The following is a 27,577-nucleotide window of genomic DNA, read 5'->3' as shown; positions in this document are numbered from 1 at the left end:
TAGGAGCCGCTCTGCTTTCAACACCAACTTTGTTCTGTTCACAAAGGTTCGATTGCCAATTAATCGTTGAAACGAAAATCACTCGTACGATACGCGTAATTCTGACAATCCTACTGTCAACTGCGCCAATTAACTATCGACGGCACTAAACTTGCTTTTTAAAAAATACTTTTATTGTTACAAACTTGAAAATGAAAAATTACAGAAATACAAAATATATGAAATTATACGTGTTGTTGGTTTGATGAATAAAATCTGGATGCGAAGCTTCGAAGATGTGCGCTCCTGTGAGAACCGTCTTGTCAGCATCTGGAACAGGGTGGCTATTTAACTGAATCTAGAATTTTAATCTAGTTCTGACTCTCTGAATCTGACTCTCAGAACTCTCTTTGTCTGATTCTTCACTCGACACTGACTCGATTCCCTGATCTGAACGATATTGGCTTATTTATACATCTCTCCCTGTTATCAAATTATCCCTACTCATGTCTTGGTGTACGTGAGAAGGTCACTGTCTTACAATATCGAATTCTTTATAGATATTTCGCAACAGGATGGCACACAAAGAAATTGCTGAGTAACCATCTGTATATTGTGCAATACCCATTAATTTTAAAGAGTTTCTCGTGCTATTTATGGTCCAAAACTGGACACTCGTATGACCTCGTTTACATGGCCTTCCACGTGTCGAACTATTGCAACATCAGATATGTTGAAATTCCCCTCTCTTCTGAATGGGTCACGTTTCAGTTTTCAAGATTTGATAATTTAATTTTATTTCTTGCTGAGCTCCGTGGTTCCAATATCTAGGGTTAGGTGAGTACACTTTTGATTGAATATTAACTTTGATTTTGGAAACTCATATATTTATTTATTGATATACATCTTTATTGCGGTTGAATTCAAATATTATTATATCTTGAGCTTAAATAGTTCATGGATCATTTTAAAATTATTTATAGGGTTGGTACAAAACACACCGTAACTGGCTCGTGTTCATTCAGAGTCGTATTCGCCTTGTTGAAAATATAGGAAGTGAATGAAAGTCATTCAAAGTCAAACCCAAAACACTGCCTCAAAGTCACCTTGCCTGCGTTGTGTGACGTTGATCAAGGTCGTTCAAAACTCAAAACATCTCCTCAAAATCAATTTAACTACTTTGTATGACGTATGTAAAGGTCATTTCAAAGTTAAAAATGGTGTGGGCGAAGACCTTGTCGAAAATATCGGGAGGTGAATTAAGGTCATCCAAGGTTAAACCTGAAACAACCTCAAAGTCACCTTGTGTGCATCGCCGAGTTTCGTAGGTCAGTTTTTAAACGGAAATTAATAGGTAACCTATCGATATACTATCAAAAGATCCACAACTCAATATTTCATCCTTCCAAGCCGTTGAATAACGATATCAAAGGATCTACAATTCAATATTTCATTCTTCCAAACCGTTGAATGATGAATTTGACCTAAATTCCTCACTCTGTATCATGAAGCCTTCTTCTACCAATTAAACTTTGAATGTTTCGAAAATTTTAATTTTCCCTACGTTCAAAGAAATTTCGATTACAAAATAAATCACAAATGCCAGGTGATCATTTTTTTTTCAAGCAAAGAATGTCCCGAAAAGAGCCATTTCATATCATAGATGATATACATAGACTATTAACTACATACCGATATGCACACATTTTTATTCAAAGGTGTGTGATATGATATATATATATATATATATATATATATATATATATATATATATATATATATATATATATATATATACAATTCTGTAGTGAATTGACTTCTTGATAATTTTGTTATGGATATTTTTGCAAACAAAATTATAACAATAATTTCAGTCGGTTTATTATCTGACCAATCATTAGAATTGCATTGTGATACTATCTAATTTAATAATGGATTGTTATATTGAGTAATTGAAACGGTTCCTAGTAGTGAGAATGAAATTGGACTACAAATACCAGCCAAGTGAACAGAAATTACTTTTTTTGTCATATACCCATATACAGGGTGACAATTATAAAACGTATAATGGCTGTTATATCTCACTTGAGAAAAATAACTTTTTGAAAATTAATATTTATTGAACAGGGGAAACAGATCTGTATCCCCAGAGTTGAGTAGTAACAGTATGACAACTAGAATACAACTAACTCTATTACGCCACGCAGGACGTTTTTTATATGAAAAAATATCATGAAGTAAGCGTCTGGGTGAACAAAGAACAGTAAACGGCGCCTGGGATCTTTCTGAAACTGCGTAAGTGCCGGATGTTGATTCAGCTATGCTCTTGAGATGGTCACCTTGGAGATGAATGGTAGAGGTCAGCCATGGGCATATAACAACTCCCCTTTACCAAAAAAAGTTGGTTCCTTATGAAGCAACTTTTGGGCTGTAAAGTATAAAAAATATATTAGTAATCTTCTAATGTGATTTCCTCGTCCTCGGGAATCTCATCTTGAAGGCTAGGTCTTCTTCTTGGGAACATACTTGTAAAACGCTTAAAAGGCCTGAAGGGTCTTGGAGGCGGTGGTGGGTTGTTGACATCTGCAATTGCTAGGCTGCTGCGACGTTTTCTTCTGCATTTACAAAAGGTGTACAGAATTATTAGCACAATAATTAGCGTAATGGTGAAGTATGTAAACCAAGAAATATGTTTGGTTACATATGGTTGATTTATTAAATCATCCAAGGTTTTAGAATATGAATCAAGTTTGTGTTTGGCAATTTCCAAATCATCGACATTCAAATCGTTCAATTTCAATGGCTTCAGTTTTGGAATACTTGATTTGTCCGGTAGGTTATTGCAACATTCGTATGGTATTAAGACTGGATGTGATCCATACGAGATATTTGAATATTTCGAAAATCTGGAATCAGATTGAATTTTTGTTACTCCAATAAAGGCACTGCATTCCGTTTCAAGGGTTATGAGAGAGTTTTTATTTATTAATTCCGTTTTCACTTTCTTTTCGGGACAGTTTATAGTCACTTGTAAAGGTTCCGAGAGTATCACTAGCCATAGGTTCGTTTCAATTTTGTGCACCTTATAATTCTGACTGAAAAATAAGGAACTCTGACAGTTGGTTGGAACGTTTTTCGTGTACTTGAAAATTTGGGCTTCACAAATTGAGTTTTGGTCAATCGGATATGCGAACATATTGTAACACAGTTTAGTTTGGAATGTCAATGTCTTACACGCACTCATATCCGTGATTGGTATGAACATTAAAGAGTCATTGTCTTTCGCGATATATTGTTGTGAAATTTGCAAAATATGATGTAGCCCTGTTCTATCATCAAATATTGGAATGGGGTACACATGATATAGGGTATAAATTGGAGGTTCAGTCAATGGGATTTTGAGTACAAATATTAGGTTGTGCTCAGTTTGAAAAGCTTCTAGTTCGATTATTTCGAGATATTGAGCTATTTTGTCCAATTTTGGTTGGAGAGGAAGGTTATTTCTTCTTAAATTTTGAGAAATTTCTAGTAGTGCATTTATTAAGTGATCAGGTGTTATGATTGACGAGTGAATAATATTCAATCTTGCAAATGTGATTGAATCCAAGGCGTCGTCAACGTTTTCTTGAATAAATAAAAAGCTTTCCATAAGTTTTTCACAAATTTCTATAAATTTCAATTTTGCTTCCACTTGTGCTATTCTGTCGTTCAGTTCTGTTATTGACTTTTCTATGACTCGAATGTCTTCATTAAATGTTTTTTCATCAATTTGCAGTTTTCTTATTGTTGTATTGAAATTTTGAGTTACAGAAGTAGTAACGGATATTTGATTTTTTAATAAATTCTCTAATTGATGTTCATCGTTATTTAGCCTATTTATTGAGTTTGTATAAAATTCGCCATCTGAAGCGTCAAGATTTCCAGTAATTGATTTAAAAATAGATCCAATGCCATTTATGAGACCACGTTTATTTCGTCTAGGGTGTTTTGCATCCATTGCAATTTCACGAAACTTATCTCTCAACGCTTGAGCTAGTTGTAAGATAAGCCCGGTATGCGTTTTGACTTCAGAGCGAAATGTGCTCATGCTCTGACCGTAAATCGAGGTCATGCTGATTAATGAATCTAGAATCTTAACGTTGTTATCAAAGGCTTCTTTGATTTGGGAAATGTTTTTACTGACGAGTAGCGTCCATTTGTCGTTCGTAAGAATAATATTACCTTTTTCATGATAATATACGCCTACGGTATTGTTGATTGTTTCGATTTTGTATGGACTGGTTACAGGGAACGCTACTGTTCCGAGCAGTAGGAGTGACCTGAAAATAAATTTAATTTTCAGTATACGGTTTCATCCTATCAAAGTTCACTTTGTTCTTTGACTTGTTTGCACATTTAGAAGTATTGCTGAGTTTTGAAAGAGTTGTTCAATTATGAATGGGCCGTTGAATTTATTTTGCAATTTGTCTTTTATTTGCGATTCCTTAACGTAAACTTTATCGCCTACTTTGTAATTGGGTTTTTCTCCAGAAATATTTCTGTCGAAACGGATTTTAGCTTTCTCCTTTTTCCTTTCGATTTTTTCTCGTGCGACTTTGTAATAATGAGAGAGTCTATTATTTAGGTCTCTCACGTATTTTGTAATAAGTTGTTCTTGATTATATAGTTTTTCTGGAGGCCTGCTTGCCGTGTGTCCGAAAACTAATTCATGGGGTGTAAATCCATGAGATTTGTTCTCAGAGTTATTATAGCATATTACCGCGAATGGTAATACATTAAAAGGGTGATCATCTGGGTGTTCAGCCAGATGAGCTCTAATCATTTCTAATAATGTTGCATGGAATCTTTCCACAGATCCGTTGGATTGGGGATGATTGACACTAGAATATGTTAGCTTTATATCAAAAAGGGTACAAAGGTCTCTTAGAAGGGCATTATCGAATTCTCGACCGTAATCACAATGGATTCGTAATGGGGTTCCATAGTGCTGAAAAAATAAAAGTAGAGTATCTGAAATATTTTTTGCTGTTTTGTCTGGGATTGGATACACTTGTGTGAATTTTGTCAGTTCGTCACGTATACTCAATGCATAATTTTTCGTTGGGATTTCAACTACGTCGATGTTTATTCTTTCGAAAGCTGTTTTAGGCGTTTCGGTTATGACTAATGGGTTGTTTAAATTTTTTCGACAGATTTTTGTTTTTTGACAAACATCACAAGCTTTTATGAAATTTTCAACATCTTTGTTGAGTCCTTGCCAATTATATTTTTCACGTATTCTACGAATTGTTTCATTGATACCTCGATGTAAATTACTTTTTCCGTTATGATTTTGATCAATTATGATCGGGGTTTGATCTTTATCCGGATTGGTAATGATGTTATTGCATATTTTGAATTTTATATCCTTTTGAGCAAAAATGAAACATAGAATTTCTAAAATGGGAAGTTCAGGATTAGTTTCAATGCAATATACTTTAGAGGGATCTAAATCATTTTGACTTCTATACAGGGTGAGAAACAAGTGTTCAATCACCGATTCGGGATCATAAGTGAGAGGAACTATATAATATTTTCTGTTTTTTATTGTTTTGCTTGATACAATATTTATTTTGAGATTTCTGGATTCGTAATCTTCTTCGAGAATATCCTCAAAGATTTTATAGTGAAAGTCTTTCAATTCCTTTTGTCTAGGGAATATTAGAATGTTTTTATTTTCTTTATCGAGAAATTAGCAATTGGAATACTCGACTTTTGAATAATCAATCAGAGATGTTGTTTTGTATAAATTTACGAATGTTGTGAACTCTTCGGTTATATGTTCTGGTGTATATTCTGATTGATCGCCTTCACGGTTTTCGAAGTTTTCAGGGTTTTCAATGTTTTCAGGGTTTCCTTCAGATTCTTCTGGTTCTTGTACCGGATCTTGGATTATTTCAAGATCTAGTTCTTCATTTGTTGGCAAAATGAAGGTACCTGAAGGTATTAATTTTGTATTAAAAACGAGACAAGCTTTTGTGGAATCAACTTTGATTCTTGAAAGTGCGTCAGCGTTTTTATTTATTCTTCCGGGTTTATATATAATTTCATAGTCGTATTCTTCAAGCTTTAAACGCCATCTTGCGAGTCTACTTCCTGGATCTTTTATGGAAAATAGCCAAGTTAGGGGTCTATGGTCCGTGATTAGTTTAAATTTTCTACCGAAAAGGTAGGGCCTAAAATGCTTGACTGCCCATACTATTGCCAATAGCTCTCGTTCAATCGTGGAATACTTTGATTCTGCGAAACAGAGAGTTCGTGATGCGTATGCAATAGGTAGGTCCTTGCCAATAGGGCCTTGGGATAATACGGCTCCGATAGCGTATGCGCTTGCATCTGTAGTCAAAAGAAATGTGTCTTCGAAATTTGGGTATATTAGAATTGGGGTTGAAACAAGTGCTTGTTTTAATTCTTCGAATGATTTTCTACATTCATCATTAAAAATGAAAGGTGTGTCTTTTTGAAGTAGTTTCGTGAGGGGTTTTGATATTTTAGCAAAATTTGGGATACATTTTCTATAATATCCGGCTAATCCGAGGAATGATTTTATACTTTTCTGGTTTTGAGGTTCTGGGAAATTTATTATACAATCGACTTTGTCGGGATTTGGTTTTACTCCGTCTTTGGTTATTACGTGTCCAAGATATGCTAATTCCTTTCTAAGGAATTCACATTTATCTGGTTGGATTTTGAGATTGGCTTGGCGGAGTCTTTTAAATACTTCTTTTAGTCTGGAAATGTGCTCATGAATGGTAGGGGAATAAATGATGATGTCGTCCATATAGACAAGACATCGCTCATTCTGGATTCCGAGAAGAATGTTATCCATCACCCTTTGAAATGTTGATGGAGCATTCTTGAGGCCAAAACTCATCCTAAGAAATTCGTAATGGCCATTTTCTACCGAAAATGCTGTTTTGGGAATGTCCTTGTCATCGATTTCGATCTGGTGGAAACCAGAAGCAAGGTCCAAGGTGGTGAAGTATTGACATTTGCCAAGTTGGTCCAGAAGGTCCGATATCATTGGAAGAGGGTATTTGTCATCTACAGTAAGCTCATTTAACTTCCTATAGTCGACAACTACACGCCATTTTTGTTTTCCTGATGCATCTATTTTCTTTGGTACAACCCACACTGGAGATGACCAGGGAGAAATAGAAGGACGTATAATTCCATCTCCTAGCATTTTGTTTATTTGTCGTTTCACTTCCTCTTTATGAATTTGAGGGTAGCGATATGATTTGGTAAAGACCGGTTTTGTCGTGTCGATTGAATGTTTTATTTCATTTGTGAATGTGAGTCGATCACCTTCCAAATGAAAGATGTCTGAAAATTCCAAGCAAGTTTGCGTAATTATTTCGGATTCTTCTTCGTTCAAATGATCTAATCGTAATTGTTTTTTTATTTCAAATTCCCTATCTACATAATTTTTTTCGATTTTTGTTTCGTTTATGGGGTTCAAGGAAAAATTTTGAATTGGTTCAATATCCAGATTATAAAATTCTACTACTTTAGGTATAGCATTTGAATTTATAATTGAAGTGAAAAATTCTCCTTTTTCATTTACTTTTACTAAGGCGTTTGGCAAACGAACATTTTCTTTATTCTGAGCTAACAGTATAGCATCAGTATTTGAGAGATGACATTTTAATTTAAAAATTCCTTCTGTCCGAGGTTCGATTTCTATAGTATTTGGAATTTCGTCTTTTAAATATTGGTAGTAGTCAAATTTACTTTCAAAAGCATAATTGTCAGGGTCATATTCAAAAATATCGTCAAGTTCTGCGGTTGATGTTTCCGGGTCCAACGTAACTTGGTGTTTCTTTTCTGAATTTTGACAATTTTGGGAAGAGTCTGGTACATTATTCGAGTCTATCACTTTGAAAAGGGGTATGGTTTTGAAATCAGTGATTAATTGTTTGTTTTGAAAATCAACAACACAATGATAGTGTTCCAAAAAATCAGCTCCGAGAAGTCCGTCAAAGTCTATGTCAAGATTGTGTATGTAGATTTTGTGGGGGTCAGTGTCTGAAAAGGGCACTAGTACTGATTCGGTTATTTGAATTCTTTCGTTAGTAATACCTTGAATCATAACATTTTCTGGTGAGCGATTTCTATATTTTTCGACAGTTTTGGGTTTAAATACTGAAATTCCGGCTCCACTATCTATTAGAATTTTGAATGTTTTTGTGGCATCCATGATATAATATAAATTTTTTGAATTAAGCATAAATGATTTTTCTATACGAATTTCTGCTCTGGAAAATTCAGGTTGGGATCCAAATTCAATGTTTGTATTTGGGTCTGAATTTCTGACGTTGGGTCGATAGGAGGAGGGTCTGCTGCTGTTGAGCCAAATTGAAAATCCTGATTGAATTGATTTTGCGGGTAATCAACAGAGTCAACGTTCGGGTTTTCATGAAAATTTTGATATGTTGGAAAACTAGCTGCATAGTCTTCGTATTCGTAGGGGTTTTCAGAAAGTTCATTAAAATTTTCTTGATAACTATCTATGCCTTGATTGAGATAATGTGCTCTTTGAGTGTTTGTTCGATTAAAATAAGGATTGGGTTGTATAGCCGATGGTCTTTGTTGGTTTGGGTTTTGTTTAATTAACGATGGCCTATTTAGATTTTGATTTGATGCGGGTTGATTAGGTCTGACACCTTGCGTTTGAAAATTTGTTTTTTGAAAATTTTGTTGGCTCGATGGATTTTGTTGGAACATGGGTTTTTGAAAATTTTGTTGGGGAATCTATCTGACTCTACACTCGGTTCGGAGGTGTCCCTGTCGTTTACAGAGATTACAAATTTTTTGTTGTGTAGGGTTTTGTGATTTTTTGTGTTGGTTAAGATTCATATTTTTATTGAGTTTCTGTTGTTGGAAGTAAGAGAGTTGTAATTCTCTCTTAATTCTCTGGACAGCTTCGAGCATTGAGGGTGGATTTCCTGCTCTTACTATTTGTCCAATTGTTGGCTCTGAACCTGCTAATAGCGAGTTTAGCGTCATGGTTTCGATAAGATTTTGTTGGGCTTGTTTTTCTTCTGCGGTGAGCGGTTGTTTTTGTATAGCCGCATGCATTTTTGCATTATGAGTTTGGAGTCTGTTAATAAAACAAGAGGAGACTCATTTGGCATTTGGAAAATTCTCTGCAGGTCTTGAATTAAAGAGGCTAAATCTCGAGAATCACCAAAATATTGGTTTAGCAATATTTTGATTTCTTCCCAAGTTTCTGGGTTGCGAGAACTTATTAATTCTGCTGCTTTACCTCTGAGTTTGTTTTTGATATGTAAAATAAGTAAAATTCTTTGGTCTTGAATTGCCATGTGGTAAGCGGTATTACACGCACTTATGAACGTATTAAGAAAAATTTGATCACCGTCATATTCTGGGACAATTGAAAAAATTTCACTCAATTTATAGGGTTCAAGTGGGGGTGCACTGGGTGGAGCATTTGTGTTGGGCATTTTTGAAAATAGAACAGTACACACAAGAATGGAAATATTCAATTATATTAAAAATCGAGATGATTCTTTGTTTGTTGCTTACCAAAGGATGTCCATGGAGGATGAAATCCGGCTTCACTAGCGTTGCTCCGGCGAAGTTAGCGTGCGCTTGTTCTTCTACCGTTGAAGAGACCGTCCTGCTATGGTCCTGTGGCTTGGGGTTGTTGGTTCTTCCTTGAAGGATTAGGATCCACCACTATCGGTTAGGCTGTTCCTTGTTTCGTATAGTATTGAAGGATCCTACCGACTGCGCCAATTTTGTTATATCTCACTTGAGAAAAATAACTTTTTGAAAATTAATATTTATTGAACAGGGGAAACAGATCTGTATCCCCAGAGTTGAGTAGTAACAGTATGACAACTAGAATACAACTAACTCTATTACGCCACGCAGGACGTTTTTTATGAAAAAATATCATGAAGTAAGCGTCTGGGTGAACAAAGAACAGTAAACGGCGCCTGGGATCTTTCTGGAACTGCGTAGGTGCCGGATGTTGATTCAGCTATGCTCTTGAGATGGTCACCTTGGAGATGAATGGTAGAGGTCAGCCATGGGCATATAACATGGCTATATCTGAGCAAACAAATAAAATATAAGAAATCGCTGAAAACAACTTCCCCAACTTTGTATTTTTAAATGACAACCCCCTACTTCAGATACCTTATATAAACGCTCTTAAGAAATGTTTCTGAATGATACCCTACAAAATTACATTTCTGTACTAGTTTTTGGTTTATTGAATAAAACACTATTTATTCGAATTGAAAATTTATTATTAGATGAACAAGGCGGATTCTGGCACACTTCAAGGTCATGCGTCGCTGGTAAGTATTTCAGAGAGAAACTCTAGTGAGTGGAAGAGAGAAACGTGTGACGTCATCGACGCAGGATGGAACGAATATCGTAGCGATTCAAGCATGGAACTCGGTCTCCTTGGGACTCCGCATCACCCTTCGGGCCCCCTTGTCACGTTCCAGTCACGACTATTCTAATTAAAAAAGTTTATAGTTATGATATTGGAACCTGGATCGTCCGCGTGGTAGACATTGTCCTTAGCCTCTACACCATCTTAAGATATTGAAAGTAACTGCGAATGTTGGGTATTTATAGCGTTAGTTTTATCGGAACCGAAATTGACTCATTCATTATACTTGACAGCATTTTTTTTTATTTCCGTAGAATGTAATCGTCATTATCATATTGAAGATAGAAAAATATACTTAGATTTGGGAAATAATTAATATTTCATGTAAAGATGTGTATGTGTGTGACGCAATAGAGGCAAAGAGAGATGGAGATATTGTCGAGGTTTTACGCTGCCAATGCCAGCATGGCAGGTTCAGCGTTGCCGGTTGTAAAATTCATCGTTGTTTATGGGGCAATGTAGCGTTACCGGTTTGAAAATGATGGGTTAGGAATACGACTGTGTACGGTATGTCTCAAAATACATCATTTGAAGAAAGAAACATGGCAGTTTGACAGTCGTATCTTTGTTAACCAAGTTAACATCATCAGGAGAAAGAGGAGATCCAAAAGTGTCGAGAGGTTAAGCGTTGTAAACTCAACGTGTGGGCAATTGGGGGGCGAAGTATTTGAAAATGACATTTCAAAATACGTGGTTCAAAATAAGTTTCGACCGTTTTCCGTGCGTTTTCGATCGTTTTTCGTGCTTTTTCGACCGTTTTTCGTGCGCCCGTTTTGTGGCGTTTTCGACAGTTTTCCGTGCGTTTTCGATCGTTTTTCTTGCGTTTTCGATCGTTTTTCGTGCGCTTTCGATCGTTTTTCGTGCGTTTTTGATCGTTTTTCGTGCGTTTTCGACCGTTTCGCATACGTTTTCTATTTTTGTTGAGGGTATCATAAGGCGATGAGGTTAGATAAAAAAAAAGAAATGATTTTGAATAGAAGTTTATTATACATTTTTATTTTGGTAATATATAACAAAACCATTTGTATAAAATATTTACGTTTCGGAGACTGCAATTGTAGTTGGTTCGCTTGTGAATGTGATGCATACAGGGTGAGACACCTTCGTTATTGTCGAATGTGGGAACCATCCATGTTGTATTGTCATAGCCCTCCAAAATCACAACGCGTGAAATTTTTCTATTAGAAAGTCATGTTTTTGATGTCCTCGCACATAAATGACATCGACATCTTGTAGATTTTCCGTGAGGATGGCTTCTAATTGATTATATTCCACAAAGATATGGAGTCAACTCAAACCTTCATACCTTTAGTCGCAATGAAGTTACTAAAACATAACGTTTCTTTGCCCATCAATAATTCTGATTTCAATGTTGTATACTGGAAAACACGGTGAACTTTTCGGTGGTATTTATAAGCGTGGATTGATCGTGGATAGAACATCCGATGTATTTACGTGCTTTGCTTCAACCACTCGATGAAATTGGATATTACTAATATAGTAATAGTGAAGACGTACCTTCTGCAGATAACCTTGAAATTAACTCTTTGATCATATTTGATGATGTAGCATCTTGCGATCAAGATATTATTGAAGATTATTTTTGTTTCGGACAACATCAACATACAGATAGTTTTTATATGTAGGCGAAGAGATTTTGGTGAAATATTTATTTCACCACATCAAATACACCACTTTATCGTAACCCAAATTTGGATGTGTGGTTCAAAGATCAAGTTATTACTTCTATCAAGAAAGAACTAGAAGAATTTCGAAAACGTGATAGTAGCTGGGCTATTAATTCTATTCTCGATTGATTTGGGAGTGAATGTCAACAGTAGTGTAACATGTTGAGATGTTGAAATTGAACCAGATATGGGAAAGACTACACCTCTGGATACAGATGTTGGTATTGAACCAGATCTAGGACGAGTTTTTTGTAAATGAGGTTTAATAATGTGGAAATACTTTTCCTTGATATCTTCAGGAAATTTTGTAATAGGTAAATCAGCATTATTTTCACGACGATATGAATCAGTTCTTTTTACAATATCCACATAATTCTCAGCGTCTTTTGTGGTGTAAGCTACGATATTTTTTCAGAAAATGTAACTCGAAAAGACCCACCGTTACTCAAGTTATATTTTTCATATTTACATTAGATCCAATAAAATCAACTTCAGAGTCTCTTATATAAAATGTGTCTTCTATCGGATTATGGAAAAACCCCAAGATATGATCATATTTCCTTTCAGTATCTTTTATCATGTCTCCAATATAATATGTGGGTAGTGATGCTTCAAATTGGTCTAAGTGTTTCTGGAGAACGTCTGAATTTGTGATTGTATGATAAATTTGAAAAAGGTATCATCAATAAATTGATCTTCTCTCGTTCAATCCGTTATTTTCCCCCTCTTCATTGCGTAATTCATATGTTTCTTCTTTTCTCAAAAAACTCGTTATTTTCGTTGGAGTTACCTGTGGTTGATAAACATGTTTATTGACTATATGATTTTGTTGTTTGTCTCAATTTCTTCCAACTTCAAATCGAGTTAGTGTATGGCTCTTACCAGTTGTTTTGCTAATTGTGGGCCCATTTTAATTGATTATATTTCAAAAGTTCATTTTTACATATAATGTATGTATCGAACCCTTTTCTGTACCTACTCGAAGATGCCTTTCGTAATTTCAAATCCATCCCGAATGCCGTATTCACCTTAACTGCCTGTTTATTCTTCTAGACATTTCAAATTCTCCTTTTGAACATTACTTTGCAATTCTTATTTGAATGCTGAGGTGGAATTACCCCAATTGCTGTCTTTTTTGTGTCTCAGCTGTTTTCATATCTTTTGAAATGCCGTCAACTTATTTCGAAGACTTTCAATGTGTCACAAAGTTGATTCAATATGTTGCTGTGGCATTCTTCAGAACCTTACGAAGTTTCCGAACCCCCTTGTCACATTCATGAGTTGGTTCCCTTTTCAATTGTTTTCTTGTCTCCAAAGAAATACTTCACTCAGTATGAATGATGATTTCTGTATAAGAGAATATCTAGTAAACTATAGTCAGACGGATGCCTGAATAATATCTAGAAACATCTAGATATAAATTATTTCAACGACTGTTTTGAAAATTCTCACAATAAGTACGTTGGTTAGATATTCAATTTTTTTGCAGATTCCACTCAGAAGCACGAGTGGAATTTTTTGATATTTGCAGTAATCGTTTCAGTAAACTCATGCCAATCTAACCTGGGTTTTCATCGTATCTGCGCTTGCTATGACAGCCATTTTGTCTCCTAATGAACTATTTTTCGATTCATTCATTTTTCATAGCCATCTTAGCTGAACTTCTATCATGTCTACGATCCGAATCTTTAGTTCGTGAATAACTTATGAGTTTTATGTGCTTCATCTTTAGATGAATGGATTCATACTTTTTTGCCCAACAGCAAGAAGTTTTTGTAATTCAATTACGAGCTCTACCTACCGACCAGAAGAATCTGGACTCATCATAAATGAGCCAATCAGGATTCCTGACCTTCACGGTCAGAATTCTGATTGGGTCATTTATGATGCAAGTGAGTCCGCAGCTTATTGCAGAAAGTCATTGGTGTTTGAAAGTGAAGCGAATGAAGCCCTATATTGTGTATCTCTATAAATTAGCATATGAATTTAATGATCTTCTGTGATATTATTTTGAACAACATAACATCAATGTTCTGGCCAGCATTTCTTCTCGCTTCTGATGAGAAGAGATTTCCAAAGTTGCGTCTAAATCGGAAGTGTAAATGGAGGAGTTTAATGTGCAATAAGAAAAGGTGTTTGAATATTCCAAGTGGATTGCCCTCACTGGGAATGAAGGGGAGCGTTTACATCTGAAAATCACCGTTTTATCACTGTTTTTCCGTACCGCTATAGGTACCGCCGTAGGCTGAAATTTTGTATGTAGGTTTGTTTTATGTTGTGGGTGTGCAACAGGAAGCATTTTTAATATTCCAAGTGAAGCGGGAAAAAAGGAGAGATACCTTTTCATCACTGTTTCTTCATGAACTTAAATTCCCGGTAGGTGAATTTATATTTAGTATCAGTTTGCATTCGTGTAGAGGCAGCGGATCGCTTGTGTCCTTGTAGGACAAAACTGCAGTAACGATAGTAACGAATACAAGTGGCAAAAACATGGAAAGTTTTATTCCTCATTCTTCATGATCCGAATATTATTAACGAAGATACGGCCGCTATTTTATTGTGAATTCTGCCATTCCTTTTTCTTCCATTTAATGTGCTGCAGGCCACAATCTAACTATTATCAATGGAGATAAAACTTAGTGTCCTTCTGACATGTCACATCATCTTTGTTTTTTCTCCAAATCCATAACCAATCCGTGAACCTATTGGAAGACCACACCGGCCTCCTTTCTCCTTCAATTGAATGTGCTTCACGTAGTGATCCAACTATCATTAAGGGCCTTGGTGCCCTTTTGACATGTTGCGTGTCCTTTGTCGATAAATTCTGTATTTCTTTCACTACCCTAGTGGCACATTATTGGCGAAGACTTAGTATTCTTTGTATGTCACCATCTTTGGTTGCATATTGCTTCATATCACTCTCACCTACGTTACACCTACATTGAGTTTGGTGTTTCCACAAGGTTCCACTCGGAGGTCCGAAAATGACTAAAATGAAGCACATCAAAAGAGCATGGTATTTTGAGTCACAATCTATATATTTACTGTATATATGTTTCGCTCTGATGAATACCTGGGACAACGTACCTATAATCTCCTTCCAAAATAGTTTACTGTTGGGGTAAATTAGTTGGAGACGATATGAAGACAGTTTGGACAGACATGAATGAAAAAGGATAGTTTGTCCTAGAATAACTATTTGAAATGAATAATGAAAGTTGAACTGTGAAATCGATTGAAAATAAGTTTGTTTGAAAACGAAAAGTTCAGTACCAGGTTTCATCCAACCACGGTCTATCAGCCATGTCTTCTTTTTTTCACGACTTGAAAACATAATATGTTATATATTTGGTGACTTAAGTGTGTGGGTACTAATGGTAATGATTTAGTTTGTGTTTATGTAAACGTACTTATGTTTAATTTTATGTTTTGTATGTATTGCATATTTTATTGTACGTAAGATGTTGAAAAAAGTATCAAAGATAATATCAAAAAATAAAAATATAGGATGACTCATCATTCGTCAAATTTTTCTTGACAAATTGTAAATCATCCCCTGAAAAAATAACGCCGGCCACCGCTGATAGTCGTCAATCGACTGTGACTTGGCCAGTGTCTCGCTCAAATCTCCTTGTGTTTCTGGATCGTTCTAAGTGTCGTATCACTTCTAGAATAACTCTACCGTCTTTCACTCAGTTCTAGGGATAACTCTCGTTTTACTGTCGATAGTAGATTGTAATTTTTGATCACATCTATTCATAACATCAGGAATTTTATGAGATTTCATACTGTTTGCACGAATGACATCGTCAACGTATTTCAAAAGTTTGGAAGTGTATTCAAAAAGATCGTTCATTACGTATTGACCGATGATAGGAAAAATAGTAGTCCCATTGGTGTACCAAGAATTTATAGTATTTATCTTCAAAAAAGAAATAAACATTTTTTTGTCTTCGTGACGGATGAAGGGCTACCATTGATGCATCCATACTCAGGGAAATATTTACCAGTTCAAAAAAGAGGTTTATATTATCCCGTTAGCTGAGCAAGACGATACGTATTGTATACTTTTGACATTCTAGAACACATGGCCAGTTGAAGTCTCTTATGATTTTACGATAGACATTATTCAAGCATGTATATGCATGTGTTGTATCGAGACGGCATACATATTGAGACACGATGTCAGAAATTTTCACATCGCAGTTTTTACGGCGCGTCATCGTATACCGCAGTGTTCTGGCTTGCCCTTAGTAACCCAATTTCAGATTTTTTTATATTAATTCAGCACAGAAAATATATCAATTCATCAGGATTTTTTTTATAGCTTCACTATGATACATTTGATGGATTCATTGTACTTCATGGAACAGATACATTGGCGTATACATCTTCAGCGCTATCATTTATGTTCGACAGCTTGAAAAAACCTGTTGTTATAACTGGAGCACAAGTGAGTATTACTTATAACAATTACTGAATCAAGAAAGTTTTTGAGTTCTCAGGTAGAAGAATATCATAATGCTGAATTATGATTACCATTAATTATTTTGCCCTCTGATGCCATTTGCCATTTCAATAGATCTTTCCAACAGGAATATATCACACAGCATGTAATAATATCACCGAAAACTAACCTGACCAATAACCGATCGTAACGAAAATGCTAAATGACTTTCACGTGGAATTAATTTTCGCAAAGATATATGTGCAGTATTGAGGAAGCTGAATTCACCACAATGAAAAACGCTTTCTGGAAATGGTATCCTTCATTGTAAAAAATGTATTACCGCGCATATGGCACAAAATAATTATTGCGAAATCCAACATAACCACTGACCCAACGTAATGAAAACACTGAATTTCACTAAATCACATCTATGCAGTATTGATTTCCGGAGAAAAATATGCGCGACATCAAGGACATGCTAAATTTTTCGCAATCGAAACTTATTTCGAGATTCATCTTTCACAGCTAAAATTTATTACTGCGCATATATTTTAGAGAGAAATTTCAGTGCGAAAAACTAATCTAACCAATGATCTTACCTAATGAAAATAGTGAATTACTCTAAATTACACCATTTACGCGGTATTGATTTTTAAAAAATCAGCGACATTTAGGGACGCGTCGTCATGCCATTACCATACTTTCATCAAACCTGTCATGTTTGCGCTGGCCCTCACGGGCCGCCTTATTTCTACAACGGATCACTCGATACCATCTCCATCTCATTCTCATACATCAAACCGTCCTCTCACTCTTACACATATCTTTTCATGAAACGTCAATTCTTCCCCCAATCTGAGGATATTTCTCTACATAGACATGACGTTACGATTTCCCTAAAATTCTATGGATATCAAGAAATAAGTATAGAAAAGGAGTCAATTTCAGTCCTGACGAAACAACCACAGGCCCTTAGTATCAACGATTCGCAATTTCTTACAAAATCTTCCGTTGGTGTCGAGGCTAACGACAAAGCCTACCATGACAACGACCTGTGTTCAATTCTCATACCGATCGTTATTTTTTAATTCAATTTCCTTCAGTTGCCGATGACCACTAGCCACGTGACTGGTATGCGACAGGGGGCACATGGGTGAAAGCCCGAGGGGTGAGGCGGAGTCCAAAGGATGAACACGCTCTTTGAATCTCGATACTCATTTCTCCCCCTTTTCTGTTTCGATCACTTCGCACGTTTCTCTTTCCCACTCACTGGTCTCCCTGAAACACGCACGACCTTGAAGTGGGCTCATGTCGGTGTTGTTCATCTACGTATTTAAGCAATAAGAAAAATTCAAATTAGAGCGATCCCAATTTCTTTTCTTCTGATTTTCCTCACGTTTACATCCGAATATCGTGTTTCTTTCTTCTCTCTTTCTGTTTTTTCATTTGATTAAAAATGATCTTCATCGATTATAATCGGTAAATCAGAAATTATTTTGTTGCAAAATGGTATCATCACTGTAAATTGATATACCGAATATTGAATTATACATTGCAGAATAAATATATATTCGAAAGAAAGATATGGAAAATTTTGTGAAATTATTGTTATTATTATAATTATTATGTGAAAATTTGAAAAAAAGTTTCTTCCTTTTGATCATGTGATATATCAGTAGATCTGAGAATAACAATTTATTAGTGTTCATGACAGTCAAAACGTCGGTTTGGTGCTGGATTGGCGCACTCGCAGCATATGCAATAAATAATACGGCTCCCATGAAAACGTGAACATCAGGATAAAAAATAGCAATATATGCCTTACAAAACTAAACAAAACTAACTGCCTTCGATAATACGTTATTATAATCATTAGGGGAAGCTGCGCGCAGATATATAACAGTGGCATAGGTGTCCTCAGCATTTTGTTTCCAATGTTACGAAACATTGTCTTCCGATATGGACGGATATGAAATACTGACAATGTCGATAACTCGATTGAGTAATGCAGCAGATTCCGAATATTAGATGGATCAGGGAATGGAAGATCCACATAATCCCATCCAAATCGGTTAAAATCGTTGGTTGAAGTCATTCTATTTCAAAGCATTGCAGCAAATCCTGATTTAAGGTGGGTCGGGGAATGAAGGATTAACATAATTCTATCCAAATCGGTTAAAGAATACAGAGATGAAGAAATTAAGTCCTCTGAAACTCCAAGAAACTTATGGTTCTCAAGTTATTACCATGTTGTAGTTCTGTTGTGAAGAATTTTTTGAAATTCCTCTCGAAATCATTTATTTGTTTGGTTATTTCCAAGCAAAAATGTTTACGAGAAGTAATGAGGAGAAAATTAACTATTAGGCATATAAGAAGTAAGCAAATCCGTATTATCTATTATCCAAACATTTTTAAAATTTTCAGATTCCAATATTTGAAAGGCGTGCTGATGCGAAGGAGAACTTCCTAACCTCTCTCATAATTGCGGCATATTATGATATACCAGAAGTATGTGTCTTTTTTGCAAATAAATTGTTCAGAGGAAATCGTATTGTGAAAGTGAGCTCAAATGAGTTGGATGCTTTCAGTTCTCCAAATTATCATACATTAGCCGATATAGGAGTTGATGTTAAAGGTTCGTAGTTTTTGATATATTCATATCACTTTTAGTGATGAAATCATAACGAAAGTCCTGCCACTTTCTCCAGCAACAGGTGTGAAAGTTGGGTCGACCTGACATTAGCGCCAACACGCAGGTAAATGAATGTAAAGTGAATATGGAAGAGATAATGAGTGATCATAGGATGATTGAATTTCGCTTGATGGGGTTACCAAAGACGATAAGGGTGACGAATATAATAGCAACCGACTGGGTCGGAATGGAACGGATGATTTACGAATACCATCCAGGAAGGTTAGATACGATGAAGGAGAGAGAAGCTCAAAGTATGAGAGATGGGAAAGAAAGGAGAAGAAGGATGAGTGAGTATAGAGAAAGGAGTAAGTATAAACGAATGATAGGGAATGCAAGAATTGCATGGTTGAGGGAAGACTGGAGCGGATCCAGGATGAAAATCCATGGGAACGCTCCTATCGACTCCTCAACAATGAGAGAGCCGAGGAGATGCCGTCGAATGTTACGAAAGGGGTGGCACCTTCACCGTGGGAGAAGGAAGTGACTAGCAGATTCTCCCATCAGAATTGAGACAGGCATGGGGTGAGGAGCAGCCGGCATTCTCGATCGAGGAGCTGCGAGCGGTAGCGCTGAAGCTACTCGACAGAAAGGTGACTGGAGTAGATGGGGTACCTACGAGATCCTTCGAAAGGTAACGGAATGAAAGGCGAATACCATGCTAGAGCTTTTCAATGTCTGTCTGGGGAGAGGTCATTTCACGAAAGTATGGAAGAGGGCAAAGGTCGTATGGATACTGTTGAAGGACCCCAGGCTCATTAGGCTTCTTAACGGTAGAATACAAGGGGGTTGAAGTTAAAAGCCCAACCAATTTGGTTTCAGAGGGGAAAGGGATGCCGTGATGGCTGTTGAAAAAATGGTGAATAAAAAAGAGAATAAGAAAGCGAAGAGACACAGTCTGGTTGTGGCGTTGGACCTGTCTGTCGAACGCCTTTAATACCGCGTAGGCACCAGCAATTGTGAGATGCATGAGAAGAATGCCGGTAAATGTAGGGAAAAAGAGTTTCATATTGGAGAGGACAGTCAAGTCACCCTGTGTGTTACTAGAACACCAGAAGGAAGTGCGGAGAAATCGAGTGAACTGGGGGGGGGGGGGAATTGAGAAGATGGATCGAGAGGAATTGGGCTGAAGAGATGATCTATGGAAGAGTAGCAAAACGTTCAGTATTGTATGGCGTACAAGTGTGGGGGAATAGAATGCATGACAGAATGGTGAGGAGACAACATAGTGCTGCACAGAGGCCCTTTCTTATATTCTCGTGTGGGGCTATAGGACGACGCCCTCGGCGGGCTCAGTGTAATCTCAGAAATGATCTCGCTTCATACGCAACATACCTTGGAGGTATGTTGATGGAGGGGGAGGGAGGACGAAAGAGTGACTGAGGTATAAATGCGGGAAGAATGAAGTGGATAACGGGAAATGAAAGGACCCCCGAACAGGGCAGTGTGAATGAGGCAGAGTTGATTGCAATTGAAAGAGTGGTTAGCATGGAGTATGGAAGAGAGCATGACTGTGATTGCCATGTGACTCCGCCATGGCTGTGGCGAGTGAAGAATAACCGGGTTGCGATTATTCAACGGATGATTGAGGAAAGAGAGAAAGGGGGGCACGTACTCAGATAGTCTGGGGGAGAGGACATCGGGAAGGGATCACAGGTAACAAAAAAGCCCACGAGGAGGCGACAAAAGGAATGGATAGAGAAAGTGTGACATGGAACGTAAAGAGAATGGATAGCAAGAATGAGAAAAGAAAGAGGATCAAAGGAAAAATCATAGGAAAATGGCAACGAGAGTGGGAGAGTGGTATGACTGGAGGCTGTTCTACAGATTCTGTAGATAAGCTGGGCATGAATTGTTGGAGCTGTCGCGCAACTGCTGCGTAATGTGAAGGATGAGAGAGACGAATGAATGGTGAGCTGCTGGCTTATTGACGTGTTGGTAGTGGGACAAATAAAATTGATACGCCACTGAGAGGTGGTAGTGGCAAAATAAGTAGTGGCAGACTCATTCATTCAGGACGAAATATTTGTATGGTTTCTCAGGGGCTATGGGATGGGTGAAATTCATTCGTATTATGAATTTGTACTGCTGTTTGTTATGTTCTTTTTTTTATGGACACTGAGAATTGTGATAAGAAAAATTGTAATAAGTTTATTTTTGTAATTATTTAATGTATATGAATTGAAGGGGTTATATTTTTAGGAGTGATTAATTTTTTGGGAAAGAAAGTTTTTGGCTTTCTACCACTCCACCTTGATACAAAAAAATGTGGGAATCTTCCATGTATATGTTTGTAATTTTGGAATAATGAAAAAAAATTAATAATCTGGTTAAGGTTCATGTCTGAGAGAGCCGACCTGCAAGAATTCCTGCCAACCAGCAAGGTCTATTTTCGATTTAACGAGAAATTTGAATTTTTTTTATACTAAAACGATGGGGGTTGATTATTTTTTGTTGTCGAAAGTGATAAAACTGGTCTGGATTCATATATGAGAGATCTGACCTGCAAGAATTTCTGCCGACCTGCATGAGGGTTGGAAATTTTTTCTGTTGAAAATAAATAATCTGATCGAGATCCATATCTGGCAAACCCGACCTGCAAGAATTTCTGACGACCTGCAAATTTTACGAGGTATTTTTTTTTTGAAAATTAATAATCTGGTCAAGATCCATATCTGGTTGAACTGACCTGCAAGAATTTCTGCAGACCTGCAGAATATTGTTTCAATTTTTTGAGAATCATGAACTTTTGGGTGGGGGTTCTAACCCCCACCCAAAAACTGTTTTATTCTTCCTCTTTGAAGATGATCACTTGGTGATTGAAACACGTGTCGAGGTGGTAAAAATAACGATTTGGTGTTAGGAAAAAACTCCAGTAATATTCATTACTACACCAAAGGTTCCAAACAGTGCATCATAAGAAATGTGAAATGTTGACATTTTTTTCGAATAACCTGGTCGAGATTCAATTTGGGAAACCCGACCTGCAAAAATTTCTATATACCTGCAAAATCACTTTTTTTTAGTGAATCATCATTACATCCGAAAAACCGATGATAGTATTCCTTTCAAGTTATTTGATGACCTTAATCAAAACGTAGCAATGTTAACACTTTTTCCTACAATAACTTGTGAAATGGTAAGCAAAAGTTACTTTCAAATAATGGATATGTTCTTCACATAACTAGAACTAACTGCATGACAGCTGAACTAACTATATTGTTAAATTATTATATCATATATTATAAAATTACCATCGCACTTAAATATCGTTAATCGAATGATGAACCGCTTAACGAACTATTGATGAAAAATAGAAAGTTCCATTTTGAAACAAACGGCACCTACACAGTACTTCTAGTATACCTTTCCAAATGAGTTGGAAGTAATGCCAAGAATATATTCACTCCCATCTAGTAACACTCAGGATACACAAACTGGTTGGACCTTCGGAATGCATGAAGGGACATATGGGTAGATTGTTGTACTCACTTTCGACGGCCTGGTCGAAAGCGACTTCGCCGAAACTGTTGACGGGTTCAGACATAACATCTGACTGTTGGATTTGAAGAGACTTATCCACTACATCTCCGTTGGAAATCATTTATTTTGGGAACTGTCCTAGTTCACCCACAGAGCTCAGTTCAGGTTAGGTTAGGTTAGATCTAAACCACAAGGTTTATTGTGGCTCACACATTCACATTCGGACAAATAAACCCAGCTTCTTAACGAAGAAGATTAGTTTGTATGAGTGGTCTTTCAGGTCAGATGGTAAGATTACGGATCTGCTGAACTCTAAGAACCTGATTTGGTACCCAGCAGGGCAGGCACAAAGTATATGCTCGCTATTTCATCATTTTCCAAACAGAGGCGACAAACACTGTCGATACGTGTCTCTACATATGATGATTCAAATGACAGTGACCAGTAAGAATGCCTGTTAGACATCGTAGTTCATCCCTACTGTAGTCCAACAACTGTTTGGTATCAAGCTTTGAAGGGTGGATGAACGTCTTGGAGTGAGCCAATCCTGGAATTCTGCCAGAAGTCCATAAATCTCCTTGCCAAAGCCTAAAACGATGCCAATAACAGGTCCGATGAAGCACTTACAGCACCTTCCTTTGCATGAGAGTCAGCAGCTCCATTACCTTCCAGGCAGTATGGCCAGGAATCCAGACCAGAGACCATTTGTTTAGTCTTCCTATCGAGGAGAGTCGTTTTTGGCAATTTGCTACCATTTAGACGTTGCTCGGTAGGAGCCAAGAGCTTCCGACGCCGGATTGGATTTATCCAATCTCTCCGCACAAATAGCTTAAATTTCCGCTTCGCATAAGTTCCTAGGCAGGTAAATATCTCTGTCCTGGGTCTGCAACTAAAAACACCTGCAACCAGAACCAGATGTTTTTGATCTATCTGTGAACCAACAATTATCTGCTCTTGATATTTCCTTCTCCCGGAGGATCCAGTCCTCTCTACTCGGGAATAGTACTTATTTGTGCAATTGGCTGTATGCAGTCCATCTAGCCTCTCTCTCTCTCCAGAAAAATGTGGAGGTAGTTCTAGAAGGATCTACATGGCCGCTGACGGTGTGGTACAGATGGCATCAAGCCTGTCTCTGTAAGCCAGAGATCTTCGCTTGGGTCGTTTCCTGTAAAGCCTTTGGCCACCAAGCAACTGCACCATAAGTGATCATTGGTCTGGCAATCATCACATAAATCCAATAAGCCCTAAGTTTTACCACAAATCCTTCGACATGTCCATAGAGACAGTCTGGCTTTGTGTACAACTTTTTTCAAGTGAGCATTCCAGGTGAGTCTTTTATCAAAGACAATGCCAAGATATTCCAGGGAAATTGGCGTTAGATCGTCCAATTTTCTCCTCTCGGTGAAGGGGATTAACGCAGTTTTGCTGGAGTTGACAGACATCTATCTGCTCCCACAGGCACCAACTGTGAAAAACGTGCTTTGGAGGATATATAGCAAACTACAAGCTATCACAAGTCACTCAAGTGACTCGTTTGAGTTGAGTGACTCAGTTCAGCCTCACTTCAGATTTTCTCTTCCTCTTTCGTCAAAGTTACCAATTTTTGGGGGCCATTCACCTTCTACCGCACTGCTCATTTCTGATTTTTGCACTATCTGCTCTGAATACTCGTATCTAATATTGTGAGGTTAACCACGAACGGTGGGATTAGAAGAGGAAATCGGAGAAAGATTTCTTAATAGTTGGGAATGAGGATAGGACATGATTGGCGCTGTACCACCATAGGCGGCTGTTGGTGGTACATCTTCGAGGAAAACACATTGTGCGAGTAGTCGTAAATTGGCTATTGATGAGTCTTCGCAATATCTTTTCGGGTTTCAACATTTTTTCTAATAATGAATCATGCATAAGCCTTTTCAGAGGATTATTCCATATCAACTTCTGTCATCAGGATAGGATAGACCAATAATTATTTTTCAACGATGAGAATGTGTACTTACTTCTTTTAATCAAAAATATTTCAGAAAATTTTCTAGGTATCAAATCAACAATCATATTTTCATTTCAAGAAAATCACACTGTGTTATCACACTGTATTATCCACTAGAACACAATATTTATTTTACAGCTGAATTCGTTTTTGGAATGTTCTCTCAAGGGAATAGTGATTCAAAGTTATGGAAGTGGAAATATTCCGTCCAAAAGGAATGATTTACTCTCAGTTTTTAAAAAAGCTGTAGAAAAAGAAATGCTGATAGTCAACATTACACAATGTTCACGAGGATCTGTTCATGCTTCATATGAACCAGGAAAAGTAAGTTTCATTTCTGTAAATTTTATAATTTTCCATAGAAGGAAAAAAGCAAATGCGCCACTGTAATCAATGAAGTCGCCATGGAGCAACAATTTGTTTCATATTTGATACAAATCAATACAACTAATACAACTAACACAAATTAGTTAGATTTAGCCTGGGAACTCTAGGTCTTCTAACTGGAACCACAAATGTGCGGTTGGCTCCTGTTGTTGACTCCGTGCATATGTGTTTCCTGCTTTCTGCAAACAAGTATTGCCCATCTTTACACTTCTTGGCAACACCGCGCTGATGAGGCCAATGCCAGGAATACGTGTCCGCGGTTGCCAATAATTTTTCTTGAGTGTTATTTCGACTAATCTTTTCCTTTTTGATCTTTCCCATATTGATTTCAATTCAAGAGCCACCGGTATACAGCTGTTTTAGCCTATTGGGCATCGTCAGTATCGGGCAGGCGTTCCTCGATTGAAGACAATATGTGAATAACCACCTTATAAAAATAATTAGACTTTTAGAATTTTGAAAACATACTAAATTAGGCTTCATCACTATCTCACCGGATTGGTTCAATCGTAACCAACTAGTTCACGTTCACTGAGATAATTTACTTATCACTTCACTACTCAATTATAAATTTGTTTTCAAGTAGTTATCAACTCATAATGAAATGAAACAGTATTGAAAATCAAGTTTGAAATGATATAAAATTTAAAAACCATTTGTGAAAAATGTGAATCGTCGAAAGTAAACAAATTTTTTTATTTTCATTTCATCAACTTTTTTATGATTCATACTTTGTTCATTCATTGAATATTTCAGGTGATTTAAATGTATACAGAATGTAATGAACGTGATTTGGTGAAAAATTTGTCAAAAACAGATTTCATCCGTCTATTTTTCTAGTATCATATTTAGTCATATCTAGTCATCTTTATTACTCTTTACCAAATTACTGATTCAGCTTTTTTCATTTTTTAGATTGTGGGAGTTGAGATGGATCTCTACTCCCACCCTCTGCAATTTGGAGATTGCAGATAGTGGTGAATTTTTTTTTTTTATTATTTGACTCTTCATATCGGACTTTTCCGGGAAAATTCGGCTAAATGAATGAACTTCAAAACATAAAAAATGATTCATTTTTGAAAGAATGATAAAGATACGTACTAAAATGGTGTCACGGTGTAAAATAGTATAATTTTTACCTACTGAGTGTTTTTTTCGATATTTTCTACCAAACTTGGTTTCAAATAAAAATCTCTGCAACTCTCTCATTTTGTAGAGAGCATACGCGATTACTTCACTTTGTCTACCTCATACTTCCTCATACAGAAATTAATTAGTGTCGTGGAATATATTCTTGGAATATATTATTTACTACCCTACTACCCTTAATTAAACACTCACTTTTTTCTGAAAGCTAAAAATTTTATCATTAATAAATTTTTGTTTTCAGGTTTTTAAAGATATTGGTATAATTTGTGGAAGAGATATGACTGCTGAGGCTGCCCTGACTAAACTGGCGTATGTCTTAGCATTGCCAGGGCTAAGCTTTCAACAACGTGTTCAGGTGAATATAAAAAATAATAAATTAATGATACAAAAATAATACCATTTTTTAATTCAGATGATGAAAACGGACCTTAGAGGTGAAATGTCTGTGAACGTTGAAGATTTCTGATCTTTTTTCGACCAGATTTGTAGTTGTATAGAATCCTTGCTACGCATAAGTCTCTTCCATTGGTATTTGCTTTTCTCAACACGTGATTCGAAAAAGGGAGTAGAAACCCACTAGCCTCAACGTCAAAAAAGGTGGAATTGTATACAATTGATTTCGCACATAATCATTCAATAAAATATCAATAGTAATCGGAAATAATTTTTAATGATGGTATGATCTACATCTGGAATCTATTCCAGATGGATTCGTTTTTTGAATGTCTAGGTAAGTATCATAGAAGTATCATAGAACTTATCGAAATTGTGAAGAAAAAGAAATCTAAAATGTGAAAAATGAGAAATAATAAAATCTTTTTTCTATTTTTAACTTTTTAATAGGTTAAATATAGGGAACCCCGAAACGAAATGGAAGATAATTGAATTTCATATTGTTGCGACCAAAAAAAAATAGATGGTATTCTATTCGAAATAACAAAGTTATATTTGCCCGAAATTATGAAAAAATGACAGACAATGATTTTTGAATATTCTGTATAATATTGGGAACGAGTTTTATCGAAATCAATGGTCCAAAAAAAGTGTTTTCATTCATTTCAATGAAGTGATCATGAATTTCCAATTCATCAATTACAGAAATGATGTCAAATGATATTAGATATTAAGAATATATCTTAGAATATATATATAGACTTTTGAAAGTAATCGAAAGAGGGTGTTGAGATAATTACTTGATCGCTGATATTTATGCGTATGATTGGTAGATGTCGACTGTTAGCAATGTAGAATACAGAAGAAGAAGAATAATAATAAGTTAGGTATAAAT

At 36.4% G+C, this 27,577-nt stretch overlaps 1 protein-coding gene across 2 annotated transcripts in view; it reads left to right on the top strand.

Annotated features, from left to right (window-relative positions):
* Positions 1-26,943, top strand: part of LOC111508878 (L-asparaginase) — a 137,655-nt gene extending 110,712 nt beyond the window's left edge. Inside the window, exons 4-9 of one of the 2 annotated variants that reach the window (XM_074178060.1) lie at positions 16,466-16,591; positions 19,013-19,223; positions 22,307-22,419; positions 24,892-25,077; positions 26,531-26,644; positions 26,702-26,943. In XM_074178060.1, coding sequence (XP_074034161.1) covers positions 16,466-16,591; positions 19,013-19,223; positions 22,307-22,419; positions 24,892-25,077; positions 26,531-26,644; positions 26,702-26,755 — 804 coding nt within the window. In that variant the 3' untranslated portion in view covers positions 26,756-26,943. The remainder of the gene's footprint in view (positions 1-16,465; positions 16,592-19,012; positions 19,224-22,306; positions 22,420-24,891; positions 25,078-26,530; positions 26,645-26,701) is intronic. The other variant, XM_074178061.1, reaches the window with a different exon arrangement.
* Positions 26,944-27,577: the final 634 nt, after the last annotated feature.

Source organism: Leptinotarsa decemlineata, unplaced genomic scaffold, assembly GCF_025532065.1.
Source record: "Leptinotarsa decemlineata unplaced genomic scaffold, Ldec_3_MD MMD2_tig00003348_RagTag_RagTag, whole genome shotgun sequence".
NCBI classification, from domain to species: Eukaryota; Metazoa; Arthropoda; class Insecta; order Coleoptera; family Chrysomelidae; genus Leptinotarsa; species Leptinotarsa decemlineata.
The sequence above is the reverse complement of the archived record's forward strand: the minus strand, read 5'-3'. Positions and strand labels throughout refer to the sequence as shown.